Here is a 21830-nt window from a genome sequence, read left to right as displayed (position 1 = left end):
CAAACTCATATGACAATAAAATAATACAAAAAAAAATCATAAAGTGAGTGAAGCTGTCTTGATAAAAGCACACATATAGAGGGCTGTAGGGATGATTTTTGGTTTTCTTTGTTTTTTTGTTTTTTCTTTGTAAGCCAACCCAGAAGTCATTGCGTTGCCCGGATTCCCTCAACAAAAAGCCAATGGAATTTTCCCCATATATTGAAGTGACATGATTTCAACATGGCACCAAAACAAGGCTGTAAAGCCATGTTCAGTGTGATGATGATCTGTAGTCTTATTTAGCCATTTGTTAGCAATTGGCTTTTTTAAGGCATGTAAAAATCGCAAAATTTGTGAGTATTTACTGACGTATTTTGTGCCGTAGAAAAAATGTTAAAGTCTCTTAAGCTTGTGTTAACCACAGACTTACTTCCAGGCATTTGACCAAAAACCCATTCAAAAAACCCATAAACTTTAAGACATGGAAACTGCAAGTGCTAAAATTCTACCAAATTTCCAGGTCGTAGGACTCATTCCTGCAGCACTCTATAACAGTGTGTTTTCAGGTGCACAGCCTTGATTTGTGTTACATAGCTTTTTTAACTAGCAGCATTGCATTGAAGAGACGGGAACTACCCTTTGGTCCGGCAGCCCATTGTTCCGACCATATTAAACCCATTGTTCCGAAGTCTCAAGCCTTTCCCAGCTGACCCAGAGCCGGTCGCGGCGCACCATCAAGGTAGAAATACGCCCGCCGGGAGCCATTCAGCACCGCGGACCGTCAGACTAATGGGATGTCGGACCAATGGGCTGTCGGACCAATGACATGGACCCGAAGAGACAAAATACGTTCCCCTTTCTTCACTGCCCCAGTTAACCTTGCTTTAAGAGCCCTACATGCTGTGTGATAAAGGTGGTCTTCCAGGTTACTTCCATGTCACACTGTGCAAGATATATATAATCTTGATCACAAACTTTGTCAGAATTTTTGATTACGTTTTGAGGCATGTTAAATTATACAATGAATGCCCAGTAAATCATAGCTGTGATACACTACAATGCAAATAAAGGGAAAAAAGCATATGCAAGCAGAGATGGAAGTGTTCAGATTTTGTAGATTTATAGTGTTGAACATTATGTTTTTGTTTAGTAAAGATTCTTTGTTAATTAAAATAACATCCAAAAGTCTGCCTGTTTTTCCAATCCAAATTGTATTATTATAAAATGATGTCTGCATGGAAGCAAAGAGGGCTGGCACATTAATCAAAGTAAATGGTGTATATTGTTAGTCATTTGTTTGATTCATTACACATGCTATCTGTGACAGCAAAAATACATCCTTATATAAAGCTGAATACTCCATAGATATTTGTTCATTTACGCTAATAGTAATTATGTTCTGTTTTCTGTTAGTGATGAGGTGTTGATTTAAAGGCATCCTTATATCACATAAACTCTACATAATGAAATAAATGCTGTGAATAGAATTAAAATGAACAAATATGTTACATTTGTACATTTCCATACGTTATCATATCAGCTTTGATAAGTGACATAATATATAAGCTGACTTTGTCGTCAGAAGGTAGAAGAGATGGTAGATGATGTGTCACCAGGGTGAGAGAGGCTGACCACTGTTCTGGACTAACAAACAACATAACCAGCTGTGTTTTAGTGACCCATCAGTGTTTTTACAACAGTTTTTTGGCCACCAAATGTGTTGTTTTGTTTTTTTTTTAGTAAACACATTGTTGTTTTTCCACTGGGAATATTGCCAAAGAAAGCAATTGATTTTACTAAGACATCACTGCATTTTTTGCATTTGTTTTTCACAGACATAGATGTAAACTGTAACTTAACTTGACTGGTTCATGGAGGCATACAACCACTAAGCAGTAATTATGTTTTACTGAGACATCCCAATCCAGTCTCACTTCAAACTTGTCAAAAAATGGCACTTGGTCAGTGACTTCCAGTGTCAGACAGAAAAAAAGCCATCTTTTCACATCGGCATAATATGCAGCCCACTTGGGAAACGCATTGGTATAGCAATAAAAGTTAAGGAGGCAGAAGTGCAAGTAGGGTGGCTGGGAGGAGTGATAGATGGGTCCAACAACCACAAACTTTCACCCAGGGGACCGCTGTTTGCTTCCTGTATGGTTGTAAAGCCAAACTCTGTACTTTTTTCCTACATCTAACTGCATGCTTTTGTTGCCTAACCCAACCAGGTGCATGTGTTGCTAAAACATAACCATATGCATTTGTTGTGGTAGGACAGTAACCTCAATTTGTGGTGTTGTACCTACATAGTAAGTTTATTTTGAAAGAGACTGTATGCAAACTGTACATTTCTTGTGAAAATGGAAGTGTATTTTGAAAACAATAACCATCAACATCAACAACCAACATACCCAGGGTACCTTGCACATCATATGCTGACGTTGAAAGTATGACCGAACATTGTGTGTGACAAGGTCAGAGTGAGAATGTGTTGGATGTTGCAACATTTCCAGATAGCATTGTGTACCCAAAAGCGGGTATTTAATGTTGAAATGTGATCTTTTCTGCACTGTAACAATGAAATGTTTTTGCCTCAACCTAACCACACGTTACCACAGTATTGTTAAAACGTAAAGTTTCATTGTATCCAACATATTTTTTCTTGAATTGGGTTGATGACTCAGTACATAGAGTGGCCAAGATACTGAACCTCAGATTGCTCCCAATGGCTGTGCCATCGATGTGTGAGTGCACGGCACCTTGTATGGTAACCTCAGCAACCAGTGTATGAATGGGTGAATGGTACTTGTGTTATTAAGCTGAATGAGTAGAATGAGCTGAGTCTTGCAGGTTGCACTTTAGGTTATGCCTTGTCCTGTGATGCAGCTGTCGTGCTTGTGATCACACCTTCCATATAATGAGTGGTAATTGTCTGTAAATTCACAGGAATACAACTGAAAAAAGACTGTGTCTGAAAACCTCAGCTTTGTTAATGCTACAGCTGTCCAACATCCAATGAGGAGCACTCACTAGATTTCAGTGTCTGTCTCTTCAGTGTTAACAAAGACATCATCAACATGAACACAAAGCTTGATAAAACCTTTTGCACGTAATTGCATGGCGGTAAAAAATAGCCTCCCCGCTGGGCTGCAGATGATGAAGTATGAAATGCAGTTATTCTTTTTAAGTATTGTTGTGTGGAACAAAGAACCTTGATGTTTACATCATTAAAAGTATGGCCCCTGTGCTCTGTTCTCCCACACTGCACTTCACTAGCCTCAATCACGTCTCAACGCAGGCATGGATAAAAACTGCATTGTCCACAGCTTTACTTTCAATGTTAGTCACAATGCAGATATTCTATATATGATAAAAACATACATGAATTCATATGTATGCTGTATAAAGAGAGAAAACAGGGGAATGCCTATATAGTTACAGAGTTACAGGTTTTTTATAAGACGTGTGAAAGATACTTGTTTCATGTAATGAATTGGAACAGAGTTTATTGCATTAAATATTTTGTTAGCATTTTGTTAAATTCATATGTGATTTCACAGCCACTATTTAAAAAATCTATATAAATATTGTGTCGAGCATATTGCCCTTCCCTAACATGCATTTGATACTTGGGAAGTGAATAAAATTTTCTTAATTGAGGTCTTAAATAGTTATAAATTGAATTTGATTTCTAAAAGTGTACAGTTATTCTGACCAGTTTATGCCCTAGATGAGTATAAAATTAAAAAGCCTAACACCATGGAGTGCTTTTGGAAACAGTCAGCAGGAAAGTTACTTACACGTAAGTTGTAGTAAACATACTAAAACTCAGCAAAACCATGATGAGAACTTGCTTAAACGACCAAATGTGATAAAATTATCAAGGGCAAAAGAACTCCATACAGTAGCCCATGTGGACATCACTTGTAGGATGAAAAACCAACAAAAGGAGAATCTGTCAAAAACATACCATGTAGAATACCCTCCAGACTGAGCTGAGGTGAGCCAAGAATGCCACATGTTATCACCCCACTTCAAAACAGAAATCCAGAGACACTTTATCAAGTTTCTTGCTAATTAGATTCATGGAAATATGTCTGGAGCGTGATTGTCATTGTTAATTACCACCCAAGATTAAAAGATTGCTCACTCCCAGCTGCCATCTTAGTCTTAACAGTTCTGGGTGAGGCATTAGTTATCCTGAACTCAGTGCACATCTTTGGCTTTAAGTACACAGAGACACACTTCCTTGGTGAGCAACTGCCTGCACTTTAGGACAGGTAATATTGATCACAGTTTAATCACTCAGTTTATGTAGCTTGCCGAATTGCCTGAATTCTTTTTATTTGTGGAGAAATTTGAGTCTGGTGTTGTGCCTGTGAACTGTGTGTTCTGAGGTGGAGAAAACAACCAAGCTCATCAGAACCTTTCCTGGCAGGACAGAAGTGTGAGACAAATAGGTGCTGGAACAAAACTGTAAAGTGGACAGTAACTTGGACAGGGGCACTGAAATAACAAGGCAAAAGAGACTCATAAAGTGGTGGACAGATGGGACTTCAGCTACTGCCAACATCTACAGAAGAAAAAGTAGCATCCACACTGACCAGCACGTAAAAACTCTGGTTGCTTTTAATGATGCTGCTGCTGGCTTCAGTGGCTTCAGCATAAAGCGCTACAGATTTGCCGAATTTGTGTGGAGAGCTTCAAACCCTGCGCTAATATAAAAATAAGACAACAGGAAAGTGTAGCAGCCCTGTGAAGATACAATACTCATTGCATGCCGGAACACAATATTATTAGGATAGAGGCAGTCTCACCACCAGACGATCAGAGATCTCCGCCTTCTGATAGTCTGGGGACACTCCTTTCTAAAGTGTGTTGAACACACCGGAGAAAACAGCCGGCAACAAAGCACCGCCTCTTGCATTTTTGAAAAGGACACGCCCTCCCAGAAATGTTTGCTCCCCCTTTTCTCTTCCACAAGGAAACAAACACACAGAGAGCTTGAAAATGGATGCCGAGAAATTTAACTCTTTTAACGCAGTCGGACTATGTTTACAAGCACAAGAGTTCAGCGAGCCACCAAAGGACCGCCCTGCAGATTTACTATTGGTTCTGCAACATAGGGAGTTTTTTTAAACCCTGAAATTGTATCCGCCCATCTAAACACAAAATCAGGGAGAAAGACATCAGTCTTTAGTTAAGCAAAGCGTCTAAAGACTGACTTGTGAGTCTAGGATAGAGGAGAAACATTACTTGCTGGATTGTTAGGCTTAGCTCACTTTTTATCAGGTGAAGTACAGAAATGACATCTAGGGGTTTGATTTGAAGAACTTGAGTAAAATTTTTAACCCAGCTCCATATTTCCCAACCAAAGTAACAATGACAGGAACATGGTGGTTCCTGGTTCTCCTTTACAGACTTGATCCAGGAAACACGGACAACACGTTCTCATCCCAGGTCATCAAATATCAATGCTTTCTCACACCAGTTGGTGTGTGATATCGACACCGATGGCATCTTTCTGTATGTGATGAAGAACTGTCTCCAGGGTGAAACATATTCTAGCACACGCTTAGTATTGTCAAACAGACATGGTCAGATTTGGGGAACAAATCTACTTGGATAGGTTTAGAAAAAACATAATGTTTTGAGTTAAAATGCGTACATTAAGTGATGCATATTCTTTGGATGTATAAAACCAGGCTGTTGGCTACCCACTTGACCTGACGTTAGATAGTTGTTTAGATCACGCATACAGATATAAATGCTTAAATTCTGTCAATATAGAAATGCTACACATTGTTAGCTCAGTTAGATTCTCCACAATTCAATCGTTCAGTTAATTTCAATGAAACTATAAGCACCGCAGAAGACTGTAATTCATTCAGATTAACTAGCATGACTGAAAAAAAGTGACTCCCTTCCTCTGAAGCTCTCATAAAGTCAGAATATGTGTCCATTCCTCGCTTACCCGGTAAGAAATTTACATTTCTTTAGTACGTAAGGGTCCACTGATGAAGAGAATGAAAAGGGTTTTTCATGAAAATTAATACAAGTTGTGAATATTGTTTCAACAGGATAAAGTGGTGTTGTGTTGGTATGTCAGGTGCCGTTATCCTCGAGTGGTGTAAAAAGAGTGTCATAATGCTCTCTGATGTACTGTCTGCCAGAGCTAGATTAAAGGAATGATGTAATGTAACTGATATGTTATTCGAAGCCTGATTTTTATACAAGTAATATTCATACTGGTTAAAATAAACATTGTTTTTCCCATCTTTGCTGAGCAACAGTTTTGCATAAACGGACTTAAAGGCCTGTCCCATATAGACGCCTGTCCCAAATACAAGCCTGAAGTGCAAATAATAGCCCGGGCTACTGATTGAAGTTCTAAGCTGCGTCACATAAGTGATGTAAGTATGTGACAGATGGACATGAGTTACATAAAATTATGTTAAATATAGCTTTGCTTTGCTTTGCTAGCATTGCTTTATTTAACATCACATAAAAAGAGTATGGATTTTTTGGTCTCACATGTGACACAAACAGCAGTTTCCTGGATGAAAGCCCGAGTTTGTTTGACCCATACACCTCCCCTCTATCCTGCCCTACTTAGACCTTTTCACTCTTTATACTACAGCAGTTATCCCAAGTGTCAAATATTGCTGCAGATAGGTTTACACTGGAGTTAGTTGAAAGCCTAGTTTGTCTCATAAAGACACCAATAGGTAACTTTTTGTGTTGCTATCACACGAGGGGGTGACAAAGCATTGGCATTTGACAACCTGGGAATGAGAGCTGGCTGACATGGATTGTGGGATCGATCAGTGTGGATAAAGGCAGTTGGAGGCTGACAGTGGCTTGGTTGATCCCCTTGGATTTGGGGAAAGAGCTCGCAAATTGGCTAGCCATGTTTTCTGCCCTAGGACTTGGCAGAAAACTGGTGTATGGTGCCTTCTGGTAGTCAGAGGTGTGAGGAGTGTAGCCCAGGGCCCTCACAGGTGTATGGGACAGCAGCGAATGAAGGCCTGAAATGAGGGGACAATGACCTCCCTCTCTTGTTTGGGGAAGAGTGGTGGTTGGTATCTGTGGGAGCACTGGAAAGGTGATGGGGTAGTGGCAGAACTGAGGAGTGTGTTGAGCACACACTCAAGCCATAGCAGTTGAAAGTTTTCTGTCGCAGACTGTGGGCTGTGGCCGAATAGTCAAAAAGTGACATCCTGTCTTTTCCTAAACACTTTTTCTTGACCTCGAATGAAAATGTAATACGGTTATGGAAAGATGTGAAGGGAATTCATAAGGACATAAGACATTTGCATCCATAAGACAACTGCAGTGCTGAGAGAATTCAACTGCAGTTACACTAGGTTGAGTAGTATATGCTACAGTGGTTATTATCAGTGTTTGGTCAGGTTAGTTACCAACATAAACATAGACAACATGGCAAAAATAATGACTTCTTTAGGAAACTGAATGCATTGCTCTTCGTAATAGGTTCAGTTGACTATTTAATCTGCAGAGTTTTTGTCAATTTGATAGTACGATTGCTTTATTGAAAGTACAGTTATACCATTGCCAATAGTGGGATAGTTAGTGGGCTAAAACTGTACTGAGGTAGCATGTTAAAAAGCAGATAGTTAAAGTGTTTATCTTACTACATAATGACGAAAACGCTGTCTGTGGGTGTGTCTGTGTGTCTGTTCCATGTTTTTCTCCTCACTGACATGGTCAATCCATGTGAAGTTTGGCACAGTGGTAGAGGATCATGGGAGGATGCAAATGAAACAATATTACATAAATTGGCCAAAGGGGGGCGCTATAGCAACCGATTGAAATCGCAAACTTTGAATGGGGATATCTCATGCCCCGTATGTCGTAGAGACATGAAACTTTGCACAGAGATGCCTCTCCTCATGAGGAACAAATGTGCCTCAAGAACCCATAACTTCCGGTTATATAGATTTTCCGCCATTTTGAATTTTTTGAAAAACACTTAAAATCGATCTCTTCCTAGGAAGTTTGACCGATCTGCATGAAACTGGGTGAACATAATCTAGGGACCAATATCTAAAGTTCCCTCTTGGCAAAAGTTGGAAAACTTACTAAAACTGAGCTTCTATAAGGCAATGAATATTGCGGAGGGCGTGGCTCATCACATAAAGGTGTATAACATCTCAAGGGTTTCACCGATCACCACGCAACTTTGTAGGCATATGACCACACATAATCTGAGGGGACCCCTCCATTATTGACCCAATCAAACAAAATGGGGGGCGCTAGAGAGCTAATTTCTTATCTAGGCCTAACCGCCATATCGATTTTTACTAAACTTGGTAGATATGTAGAACAGAACACCTCAAGGTGACTGGAGAAATTTAACTCTAATTGGCAACTGGGTGGTGCTATAACAACAGAAAAATGCTTAAAAATGGCTAAAATGCGACCGATCGCTGTGGCTCCCCCTGTGGCCCAATGTTGGGTTTTTTCAGTGTGTCATTTTGTCAGTCAGTCATTCTGTCTGTCCCATGTTTTTCTACTTACTGACGCGGTCAATCTATATTTCCCATGTGAACTACCAGTGCGCCCCACTTTTAAGTCAATACAACATATAAACACTTTAACTATCTGCCTTTCAACATGCTACCTCAACTACTAATGTACAGTTTTAGCCCACTAACTATCCCACTATTGGCAATGGTACTACTGTACTTTCAATAAAGCAATCGTACTATCAAATTCACAAAAACTCTGTCTGAATACATTGCTCTTCTTAATGGGTTCAGCTGACTATTTAATCTGCAGTTTCCTATGACCTGTATCCCAAACACACACCATGTGAAACTGCACGTGGGCAACTGTGCACTCAATGGGTATGGACTAGTTGAAATAAAAAAAAGGAATATAGGCATTAGTTACAAAAGTGTCAAGAAACGGTAGTCACATTGAGAACAGCTGCTCTCCTGTCCACTCAAATTTATTGACATGAATCCCAATTGCATGAAAATTTAAATTACACAAGATAGGTCGATAATATGTTGATGCAGAAATACTTTCTGCTCCATCAGGCTCTGTAGGTCACTTCTTCACTGTACCTGTACTGAGGTTGTCACATCACCATCTGTGCAGCCCAGTTGCCAGAGCAACATGTTGGCATTATATGTTTCCGCAAACTATGAATATGTTATATTTGCACGTTTTATTCATATCATATCCACTTTTCTAAAATGACATACTATATGAGCTGACTTTATCATCTGGAGGTGGAGGGGATGGTGTGGCAGCTGGGTGAGACACTTGCACAGCTGCAGACCACCACAGACCACTGTTTGAGACCAACAAAAAACAAAAACAGTTATGTTTAAGCAACCTGGCAGTGTTTGGCACCAAATGTAGGTGCTTTTTTTTTACCCATTGCTGTTTTTTCACCTGGGGATAGCTCCATGAAAAGCGGTTGTTTTTTTACTGTGACATTTCCAGCAGGGATTGTGCCTCCCAAAAAACCTAACCACAGGTTAACCACAGTGCTGTTGAAATGAAAAATTCTAACATATCTGCTACATAATAACGTGCAAATGTAATATATCTGTGGTTTCCAGAGGTATAATGCCAATATTTATTCTGCTGATTAGGTTGACCTGTGAGACGTTTTCTGAAAGTTGGCAGAACTATAGCCTTGTGTCAAAGGAGAGAATGAGTCTGTCAGTCAGAAACAATCATATCTACCTAATATGGATTATTAACAGCTACAGATATTAATTCTACAGATACTTCAGTCAATCAAGTGTGGCAAATGTGTCAGCCTTTGCTCTCCCTCCAAAAAGCTCATTCGGTCTCCTGCTGATTGCCTGATGACCTCCAGGATCACCTTGAGTATATTAACCCCTCTCCCTCTGCACAGCTTCCTTTTGTTGTGGTGTGTGGTTTAATGTCAAGGAGGAGCAATGAAATGCATCACTGCCAACCTGTGCATTGCATGTGCAATATAAGGTTGTAAAGTAAATAAAAAGGTTGATCATGTAAAATCTACAACAGTCTTGATGGTAGAATGTGTTCACATGATAGCCCAATGTGTTCAAGCAGATATGAACCTCTGGTGTAGAGTTGTAGCCCCACCCTAAAGCAGTTATGAACATGTAATTTTAGATTTAAAATTTCCATTGATAACAGTTGTAATTCATTGTTATTATTGCTCTTTTTGAAGACTTTGTCCAACATGCAGTGACTTTTCCCCAGGAGAGCCTTGTTCGCATCCCCTAAGATTATCAAGCCAACCCCTGTTATTTTTTTCCTAAACCCAACCAAGTGCGTTTTAGGATGTTTATTTTGAAAGAGACAATGCATGTAACAGGCATAACTTGACACTGCATCCCAGAATGTCAACAACTAACGCACCCAGGATACCTTGCATGTTGTATCTGGACGTGGAAAGTCCGTGACCAAATGTCAGTATGTGATGAGATCGGACTGGGAATGTGTTGGTTGTGACATACTGCCGTGATAGGTGCTGTCCAGCCACGTTTTGAACCAATGCCACCCATCCACATATCACACTGCTGTGACAGGTGCCATTCTGCCAACTGGCAGCATATCATAACACTGCTAAAGGTTACGTCTGGCTGTGTTACAAACTGACGCCATCTGGCAGCGTCACAGCCAAATGTTACACCATTGTTAGTGGCATAACAGGAATAATGGTTTGAAAATTAGTTTTATGAACATTTTCAAATACCCTATTTAGCACCATCTCATTGTTAAATCAAAACAAATCAAACCAGCCAAACGAAGAAATGTTAAATCTTTGCAACATATAGTATCAAATCAAAATAATCAAATAAAGTTAGTTTGTTGGAAGAAACATTGGCTGGTTCAGTTGTTTTTATTAAAACACAAGATGGTGCTGCAATGGGTAAATTGGATTCTATGTCATGATTAAATTTTCCAAAAGCAATAATGTGATTTGAATATTGATATTCAGCTCTTCATGTCATGAACCGATCAACCAAAAATTAATTATAATAGTACAACCAGAATGCTAGATGACAAGAATTTAGTTTTAAATGATTTCAGCAGCCATTGAATAAACAACAAAGATAGACTTTTTAGACTTCATTGAATTCAGTTGCATTAATTTAAATAAAATTAAACCAAATATTGATTTAGAAAATGATATATTAAAAAAAATTGAACAGCAGTAAATAAACTAAACAGTAAATGACTAAATTCATCCACATAATGGACTGACAAACTGGACTTACATTCTGTGTAACTTCTGACACTGTGCGATACATGTCTTCACTTTTTAACTTATTCATTTTGCAAACCTTACTGCAGTATACACTGTTATGTCCATTCACATGCTTAAAAGGCCACATCTTTTTTGCCTTTATGTGAGTAGTTGTATTTGACATTTGTTTTTACACTATTCTTTGTATTGTGTGGGTGTTCTTTTACTGCTGCTGTGACATGCAAATTTGCCCCCTATCTATCTATCTATCTATCTATCTATCTATCTATCTATCTATCTATCTATCTTTCAATTGGTTTGCAATTGTCATAGTAAATTTGATATCAAATGTATTGAGAAATGAACGAAAGCTTCAATAGTCTTCAGTATAATAAGAACTAAGTTACGCATTGGTGTCATTACAGCTCCCGATTTCCCTTGTGTTTGCTTTAGCCAGCAGTAGATGAAGACACGCAGAACATTAGTATTCATGGACATGTTCATCACTGTCAGAGCAAGTAGGGTTTCTGTGTCCACACTGGCAGCTCCGCAACTGAGAAGAGGAGCTGTACTAAAGAGGTTTAACACGGCTCAACAGGGAGGCACACAGCACACACATACACACACCCAGGCAAATGTTTGGACATCAGCTCAGCTGCTAGTAGAGATGCCACTGGGGCACCACAAGACACAAAACCCACTTTCTCCTTTGTATTACCATCTCTCTGTTTTCACAGTCATACCAATGTGGATAGAAAAACATGACTTCCATTAACATTAAGCTAGCATTTCCCATCCCAAAATGATAATGCAATGTGTGATCTTTTTTTTCTTCATTCAACCGTAGTAATATTTAAAGCTACAGTTGGTAACTTTTATTAAAAAAAAAATGCTTTTGTCATATTTGTTGAATCTGCCTCCATATCCACACAGCACTACATGAGACAGACAGTCTGTGAAAAAAAAAAATTTCCTCTGCCTACTGAGTTGTCTCACATTGCTTCTAATGACATTAACACATTCTCATCCCAACTCATTAAATACAGGTGCTTGGTTAGTGGGACTACACGTCAAAATATGACACTCTAGGTACCCTCCTGCTTTAGTTTTGGACTTTCAGGGACGGCATGTCAATTTACACTTGTTCCATGCACTGTGTCTTTTCAAAATACTGTTTTTATAGGAAATGTCCACTTCTGCTTGTTACATGCTAGTGTCTATATACAGACTCTACATTCAGTGAATGTAGAGTCTGTAGGCAAACCCCCGAAGATCTTGCCTCCGGAAGAAGAGCGGAAGAGCCCTGGTTTCCGGTTGTAGGCTTTTGTTTGACCAATCACGTTTGAGCCGGCTGCAGTTGTTGCCAGGTTAAACAGTCCGTGCGGTGAACAAGCGAGGCGGAACATAATTGGCGTCACTGCAAACTCTGAATCCATCGCAATGGTTCAGCATATTTACTTATATATAAATGGAAGTTGGAAACGGAAATTCGCCTTCAAATAACTCTGGATTGACTTTTGGTTTCTGGAGTCCAGTGTTTGTTTGACCCAACCTGCTCCCCTCCTACCCATGCAGACTTTCTTGCTTTTTATGCTACAGCAGTTGCCCACAGCATCAGAAACTGCCTCCGCCCAGTGCCCTCTCATATTAATGCTAACAGTACCTGAGTTGAGAGTTGAGAGTGAGACCAGGCTGCAACACCACATGGTAAAATACAACCACTTTTCGTTGCACTATCCCAGCTGGAAACAAAGTGATGTCTCCGGTAAAAAAATAACTGCTTTTGGGAGACTATCCCCAGTGGAAAACAGCAACAGGTCACTAAAGAACAACCATGTTTGGTGGCTAAAAAGCCGCTGGAAACATGGCAATGACTCAGTTAAAAAACAACCGGTTTTGTTGTTTGTCTCAAACTGGCAGGCATCTTGCCTAGCTGTCATGCCATCCGCCATCTAGTCCACTTCATAACAACAAAGTCACCTCAAATATTATGTCACTCTTGATACTATATGTTTGAATTGTACAAATGTAATATGTCCATTGTTTGCTGAAACATACAATGGCAACATTTTCTTCTGCTATCTGGGCTGAACAGAATGCACTAAGAAACAACATATTTAAATCTGTCAGATATGAATTGTGGTATCAGTCTTTCAGATTTAATTTATGAAGAGCACTTGAGTAAGTGTTAGTTACTTCCCATCCTCTGAGACATGTTCCCTGGTCACATGACAGGCTTTTCTTCAGCTTGGTTAAAGGCCTTTCCTGACAAGCTCTCTACCCAGGGTCACATCTGTTGAGAGTGGTGCCACAGGGCAGAGATGCAGCCAACAAAAGAGGACAGTGCTGACAGGAGTAACAGTATTGATGTAATGACCCCCTGGTGCTTAAGCTTGCAGACATGTTAAGAATAAAAGACAGCAAACTACTCAGGCCAGAAGCCTGTATGAGATGTTTTATATGAAAGAAATTAAGAAAGAATTTCACAATCTCACTGTATTTCTAACTTCACAAAAGAATTTGTAAGCAGTGACAGACAAAAAGAGATTTTTGTTGTGTAAAAAGAACACGCAAAGCAGACATATATCTCAAGGACATAAAGTTGAAGTCCTTCACTGAGGTTGTTGTGCTGTTTGTTTTATGTTTTTACTCTGCCATACAAGACATCTCATTTCAAACCTCTGGGATCGGCCTGCAGCTCAGTACTGTCTAAACAATAACTGCATATGACATCTCCCCATGTGTTGCCCTGGCAGTTAAAACTGGGCCCCATGCTGTTTCTCTGCTTAATGGGTCACAAAATATGTATATAATTTATTGGGGCACTGTTTGGGGGCACATCAGGGTTAAAAGTACAACAAAAACAAAATTGAAAGTTAATGAAATCCATTCAATATAACAATATAAAAAGAAAAAGTAAGTATTTAATTTAATTTAATATTTTAAGCAGTTGGTAGAGAGACTAAAAAGAGAGAAAACTAAGAAAATTGGGGATAAAATAAGACAACAGTAGAATTTACAACTTAATTGAAGACAATTTACAAATCAATAAATATAAGATTTGAATTAGAATTATTTCATATGCTTATATGTGCTTTATGTGTTTATGTGTTGTTGTTGTTTGTTTTTTTTTTTACCTTTTTTTTTTTTTACCTTTTTTGAGAATTGGTATAGAAAATTCAGTTGGATATATATGATTAAATAAATGAACCTCATATAAGATTTCAAAATGAAGAACATTTTTTAATGCCCTGAAAATATTCCAGGACAAATGAGTCACTGCAACCTTTTATGTCCCCAATCAAATAAGGTAAAAATAACTACACATAAAAATAACTTTCTTCAATCTATTCATATTTCTGTTAGGAATATTAACATTCAACACACTGCAATTTATTAGCAGTAGCTGTTTATGTGTATGGTGGAAATCCAAAGGCCTGTCTAAATGCAGTAAAATATGTAGTCCAAACACAGTATTACATCCTCAGATATCCAGGAACTGCCGTTGCATCATTTGAAACATTAATATTTCTCCACATATTATCCGTCCTACAGATAAACACCTAACAACTTTTTCATTGACACCTCACTTGACCCCTCCTGGGTTTAAAGCCATTTAAAGAGACAGCAGTTGGCCCAGTGGCTCATTGGTCTTGTAGTCAGAGACACTCTTGACTTGAGCACCTTTAAGGCACCACAGACTGTTATAAATGTACAGAAATTATAAACAAATGGCTTCTATAATGTCTTAAGGGATAAAACAGTCTTTCTTATCAATTTCGATAAGTTCAGTAAGCTCCTAAACAGACAATTTTGTCTGTGTTGATTTGTTTGTCACTCATAATCACACAATCAGTACATTGTTTTATCCTCTCTTTTTAAAAAGTACCTGGACAAAACCTTAGAAAACATGTGGAATATGTTTATTTTCTGTGATATTATTCTGTGAATTTGGACAATGTGAGGCTTTATGACATGGCCCCATTGTGTTTTCCAGTTAATACATTCCACTACTAGTCATCTGCAGCATCTTTTATCAAGAAAATATCCAGGCAAAGGTGAAAAAAAAAAAGTTTCAGTGTGTTAAAAATTTAAAATTCAAAGATGGAAGCACTCACAGTGATTATGACTGTTGAGGAAAAACTAATGTTGCCTTGCAAATGAGACCTGCATGCACACATACTTAAAATGGAACCAGAATAGCCTTCTGTTTACTTTGGGTACGCTTTAGATAGGTGTTGGATAGCGAATTTCGGTAACAGGATGCTTAAAAGGATTTATCACTTCTTGTTACCATTTTTAGCATAAGAGTTTTACTTGGAAAGTATAGCCTATTATTGACCTTTTTCTGTGAGCTTAACTTGTAATGTTAGACACAGCATATAAAACACAGTTCAATCAAAACAGATTACTAGGGTTCAAAATATGGGGGGAGCATGGGGATTCAGCTCCCAAGAAAGCTTAATTTAGGAGGGGACTCTAAGATATTGTAATGTTTTGTGCCACTGTTTTTTTTAATGTACATTTTCCTGGAATTCCGTTTTAAACGTGGCGTTTCAATCCAGTATTTTTAGGGTGTTGACACAGTTTGATGCACTTGATGAAAGGGTGGTGTAGCTGCGTGAAGGATCGTCTCAATACATAGTGTGTACATAGTGAGTGTGTTGTCAACGGTGTAACGGTGGCTGCGCTCAGAGCAGACAGGTGTTGGTGATTGAGCGGAGAAGAGATTTGCAGTAAAGTTGTCAAGTGGTAATAAATGAACAGTGTAAGTTTCAGTTTGTCCATAAAATTTTTTTTTAAAAAGACTGCTGTTTCCGAAGCCTCATTTGAGTTTCTGTGTCTTGTTTACCAGCTGCTGGGTAAAGTGAGGGAAGTTAGCACCAAAGTGAACATCAGCTTCGGCCCTGGAGGCAAAACAAAGTCTCTGGGGATTTAAAAAACACTACAATGGTGAATCATTTTTCTGTTTCTTTGTTTTCTCAGGCTTAGAAATTCTAACATTACACATTAAAATACCATCTTACAGGAGTGTCTCACAGTTTCTTTAAGGGGCTCTTTGTGATATTCAGAGCGTAAGAGTTGTCTGAGCACAGTTCTCAATAGAAGTGGCTGAGCTGGGGGCTAGCAGCTAACAGTGCTAATTAATTTACAGTAGTAAACAACTGCAACTGTGGTGACTTAACTAATGTTGTTAAGCAGAGTCACTATGTGGGGATAGGTGGGGCGCTATGCTTCCGCAAAAACATCATTGCAATATCAGCGGTAACTGCCATGTGAGCACAGTGCAAATTGGCGGCAATGAGCCAGCCAGTGGGATACACACATGCACAGACATGAAGCTGGACCGGCTTACCACAACAAGCCACAGAGAGGCTTGGATTCCAACATACACAGAGGTAGCGTGACTTCATTCTCTGCTCAGGACGCCATTACTCCACCATTTCTTCACATAGCAAACAGTGGTTTCCTGCTGTATTTAAGCTCTGAATGTCATACAGAACCTTTAAATGTCTTAAGTAGGAGTGGGAGTTTCCTGCATGAACAATATGCACTGTGCTAGTTCAATACCATGTATATGCTAGCCCTTTAACTAATCTGCTGTGGGCTAAACTACTGAGTTTACACACAAGAGCCACTTTCATAAGCATATAAAAGTTATGCTTCAATTTCAAAACACTTACCTAATATTATAATGGAACAACACACCAAACTAACCTGTTTAAAATGAGAAATGCTGAGAAAGAAGTGTTTGCAGATTGGTAAGAAACTATGTAAAGACATTCCCTGAGCCACAAACACTCCACTACTGTCCCCTAGTGGCATGGACAACAGTCAACAGAATACCAGTCCCCAAATCACGTTGATTTTTCATCAGAAAGATACAGACACAAAAAATAAATATATAGATTAAATTTTAAAAAATGTGACTACATTGTATGTAATGTGATGCTGGCAGATAACCACTAACCACTGACTAACCCAGACTGCTGAATCCTCATATTATCTTCGGCTTCAGTAAAGAAAATATCACAATAGAGGACAGTAGTTATGTCTGATAACTCTGGGTCTACAAACTCAGGTGGAGTCATGAAGACAAGTGGTCTCTGTTTGCTCAATCATTCATCAGTAGAGCTGGTTTCATGGCAGAGGTTCTTGTTGTAACAAGTATAGCAAAATGCATTTATTTGTGGGTTTTAAGATCCTCACATTAAGATGAGGCCTTTTTTTTCCAGAATAGTTCTTTTTGTCTTTGAGTCTACAATCTGCCTCTAGGCGTTTAAAGGGATTATGCATTCAAAAATGAAAATTCAGCCATTATCTACTCACCCATATGCCGACGGAGGCCCTGGTGAAGTTTTAGAGTCCTCACATCCCTTGCGGAGATCGGCGGGGGCAGCAGCTAGCACACCTAATGGCAGACGGCGCCTCAGACTAATGTCCAAGAACACAAAATTGAATACACAAAGTATCTCCATACTGCTCATCCATAGTGATCAAAGTGTGCTGCAGCCCCAACATAAGAAGTTGTTTGGAAAAACGTCATATGAACTCTGTTTTTAGCCTCACTGTAGCCTGTAGCTCTGACTGCTTCTCTGTGCTCCGCACTCACGTGTGCGCGCTCAGTGTGATCGGTGATGCACGGTCTCTGAAGAGCAGCAGTCTCGTCACTACTGATGTCCAGATTCTCAAGTGCAGGCATCGCCAATTCCCAGTCTGAGCAGCAAAGACTTTCCTCATCCGTTGGCATTGCTTTGCATTTGAAACAACTACACCACCAGGTTTCCAGTGCTCGACTCCGGTATTCTGCGGCTGGCTGAGGGTCAGGCTCATGAGCTGCGGCGGCTGCTTCATCCAGTAGCCTGAGTTCCGTCCGTATACTCGGGCTCAAACAAATACAGCTCAACAAAGAAATGCTGTTCCTCCTCAATTTCAAAGTCTTCACACATGTTGGGCTGTCCTTTGCTAAAAGACCGTAGTGCAAATTATCTTTTAGCTCTGTGGTTACTGTTGTCTCCCCCTGTGGTGCACATGTCACGTGATGTAAACACGGGTGAGCAAAGCTCATGCTTTCGCTGGTCTTGCTCAAGCGCGCACACGTGAGCGCGGAGCACAGAGAAGCAGTCAGAGCTACAGGCTACAGTGAGGCTAAAAACAGAGTTCATATGACGTTTTTCAAAACAACTTTTTATGTCGCGGCTGCAGCACACTTGGGTCACTATGGATAAGCAGTATGGAGATACTTTGTGTATTCAATTTTGTGTTCTTGGACGTTAGTCTGGGGCGCTGTCTGCCATTAGGTGTGCTATCCGCTCCGCCCGTCGATCTCCGCAAGGGATGTGAGGACTCTAAAACTTCACCAGGGCCTCCGTCGGCATATGGGTGAGTAGATAATGGCTGAATTTTCATTTTTGGGTGCACTATCCCTTTAAGACATCATTTCATCAATGCCCTAATTTCTCTGACCAATCACAAAATTCATTTGCATATTTAGTTGAACTAATCTTGCACAGAGGCAGAGAAGAGACACTTAGAGCTTGGTTTGCAGTACACCCAATGGAAGTGACAGGGTAGAGGTTGTTGTGTGATATTGTGTTTTTTAGTGTTCCATTTTAGCTTGGGAGACATTTCACACAATTTTTTCAGGGCCAGGCTCATGATATCAAATGGTAAACAAACAGGAGTGACTTTGTTCTGACATTGCACCGGTACACTGTTGTTTTTTTGCAGTTGCAAAAGCATGATCGAGAGGATGAAGACAATCCCTCCAAGTGGAGATCGGAAGAGGAGATGGCAGCAGAAGCTTCTGATTTGAGGAAACAGCTTGAGAAGCCCTGAATGGTAAATTCAAAAGGGGAGAAACAATAACCTGAAATAATACTGAAAAACACTAAATATAACAGGCAGTCACCTGGCCACAAATAAAGGTTAGTTTAGGATTACAGTGATTTTGGATTCACTGACATACTGGGGATTAGCCAGGAAAAAAAGAAACAACCCCCCTCTGTATCTAAAAACTGTCCAAAAATGTACTGAATAATGTCACAGAATCACAATGTATTATGCATTATGCTCTGGCTCTAGGGATAACAATGTCAGCCTCTCAGTCGGTCAGCCACTTTGGTCTAGACTGAAATATCTCACCAACTACCAGATGGATTGCCATTAAATTTAGTACAGGCATTCATATTGCTGGAGATGAATCTTCTTCACCCCTGGCTGTTTTTACCTATTCTTTGAAATATCTCAGCATTTACTCAATAGAGTGAATGCATTTTTAGTAGACATCATTAGTTCCCTGATGTTGTCCCCTGATGTCTCCAGTGATCCTCTGAGTTTCCCTCTGGTGCCACCATGAGACTGACAGTTGTAGTTTTGAAATAACAGCATAATAACAGCACTGTGAGCATGTTAGCAAGCTGGCGTTAGCATTTCGCTGAAAGCACCGCTTTGTCTTTGCCTGTCTCTTTGCCAGACTCTTATGGTGTGCCTTCACACCAAATGCAGAGTAGAAATTACATTAAAAGTCAATGCAAAGTTGTGAATAAACGCTAGATGGAACAAATGATGCAAATGACCCGACATGAATGATACAAACATGTAAAATTTGCGTTATTCACATATTCGCCTGAGTTGATTTTTTTTAACTCTCGCTAGAAATTCATGTGACTCTGTGTAGTAAAGATTCTCCTGACTTTACCAAGATTAAGAAATGGAGGACAAACTTATTTTCGCCGTCTCTGTGCACCTCATAGAGCTCTGCTGGGCAATGTCAGTACTGTAAAGAGACAGAACAAAAGAGAGGATTATCAGAGATTAGTAAGCAAAGACATAGAACTACATTTTAAATTCTAAAATGTGTATTTGTGACTTGGGTATGCTTTTTTGTTGAGATGTATCCAAGCAAAATGCACAAAATGCAGGTAAACAATATGGATACGATTAAAGAATGGAGCTGTCTTGGTTCATGCTGGTTCAGACCAGAGCCTCCATGTTCAAATCACTTGATTCCAGCTATCCATTGTACTTTTCTTCAAACTAAGTCAGCCTTTAGCTGCCTTTCCCAGTTAGTTAGCACAACTGTTAGCACAGCTGTTAAGGACAAATATTTGTCATTTGCAAAATATTCCACAAAACACTCCAGTGGCTGAATGGTATGTAAAGTAAATGCAAGGTGAAAATTTGCTTCACGTTCGGTAGTAATACATCATTATACTACATTCCCACTGTATGGTACGACATGGCTCAACTCAACTTGCTCTTTTTTGTTTGGTTTTCCATTATCCAAAGGGGTGATTAATACCTATACCTGGTACTTACTTTGGTACATCCTTGGTTGAGGATCCAAGTGAGCATAGCCGATACTAAAAAATAGTGTAGTAAGACACAGCAACCTACTGCCTGGTCAGAACAAACCATCACTACATCCTTTCGCAAACCCACCAATTTAAAATAGTCAAGTTATTGTACCGTCAATAGCGACCGCAATTTCTTCGTTCTCTCGACCCAAATTTTATTGAATGGCAGTCCACAAAACTACGCCGTACATTATGTGCACTATGCTTTACAACTGACGAAATGTGACATTTCTGTGTTCAATTGCTGATTGAAAGATTCAGCTTTGAAGGGGATGTTATGGCAGTTTTACGCATGCATGCACATTTTGTACTTCACGTGAAGTGAAAAGTCTATTTTAATGGAGGATTTTGTTATTTTTATATCTACATGTTGTCACATCCCAACTTACAATAACTTAAAAATAACCTTAAAGGTCATATGTATAGCTGTTTCATCAAAACGAATATATTTTCAAAAATAATACATCCACAGAACGTCTAGAAAGGTGTAGAATTAACGTCTATATTTTCCTGAAAAAAATAATTACAGTAGAGAAATAATTGTTTTAGAAATTTTTTTACGGGCCCAAAATATGTCAATATTTTGATGTGGTTACGTGGCAACCTGTAGAATTGAAGAGTGGAGCAAGAGCGGCAAGTGTGAGTGCGACACCTACTGGCCGGGAAGTATGAATCCTATATCTATCCCCTTTAAATGTATGAACTTAAATTGTGTTTGCTTTTCTGTCTAGGATGCTGATCAACACTTCATGCCAAGGTCAACAGTGACAGGAGGATTACTTGACATTAATGTGAAACTGTATCTGCACTGCTTCATGGCTTTGATGTATTTCTTTTTCAAAATAAAATGCAAAGACACAGCTTGTGATTACTGGCCACCATTCTTTGAAACATTTTTTTTTATTTATCATTTAAGTTATTTAACACATAACAACAGACATGCCAGTTAAAATAACCTGAAGGTGAGGCTACAGAGCAATCAATAAATTATTAATGGATGAATCAATAATAATTAGACAGTTTCTTGCAGCCCTGCATGTGAGATCTGTTAACTAAAAAAACTCTAAATAGTCTGTGTGACAGGGATAATATAAAACTACTTGATTATGGTATATTTGTTCTGCAGATGATTCCCCTGCCCTCTGTCTGAAATGGGATGTAAAAAAACCCAGAGTGTTCTATTGGGATGTGGCAGAGCCACTTCAGCTGCTGGTTTCCTATCATGTTTTACATAATGTATTGTCTGAATGTACACTACAGCACAA

The 21830-nt window shown here is 39.2% G+C and overlaps 1 protein-coding gene across 3 annotated transcripts in view; it reads left to right on the top strand.

Moving 5' to 3' along the window:
- fhit (fragile histidine triad diadenosine triphosphatase) overlaps positions 1-21432 on the top strand; it is a 515756-nt gene extending 494324 nt beyond the window's left edge. For all 3 annotated transcript variants that reach the window (XM_049581795.1, XM_049581799.1, XM_049581789.1), the window contains 2 exons: positions 18938-19048; positions 21297-21432. In XM_049581795.1, the coding sequence (XP_049437752.1) occupies positions 18938-19045 (108 nt within the window). In that variant the 3' untranslated portion in view covers positions 19046-19048; positions 21297-21432. The remainder of the gene's footprint in view (positions 1-18937; positions 19049-21296) is intronic.
- Positions 21433-21830: the final 398 nt, after the last annotated feature.

The sequence above is a fragment of the Epinephelus fuscoguttatus genome, linkage group LG1, assembly GCF_011397635.1.
Source record: "Epinephelus fuscoguttatus linkage group LG1, E.fuscoguttatus.final_Chr_v1".
In the NCBI taxonomy this organism is placed as follows: domain Eukaryota; kingdom Metazoa; phylum Chordata; class Actinopteri; order Perciformes; family Serranidae; genus Epinephelus; species Epinephelus fuscoguttatus.
The sequence above is the reverse complement of the archived record's forward strand: the minus strand, read 5'-3'. Positions and strand labels throughout refer to the sequence as shown.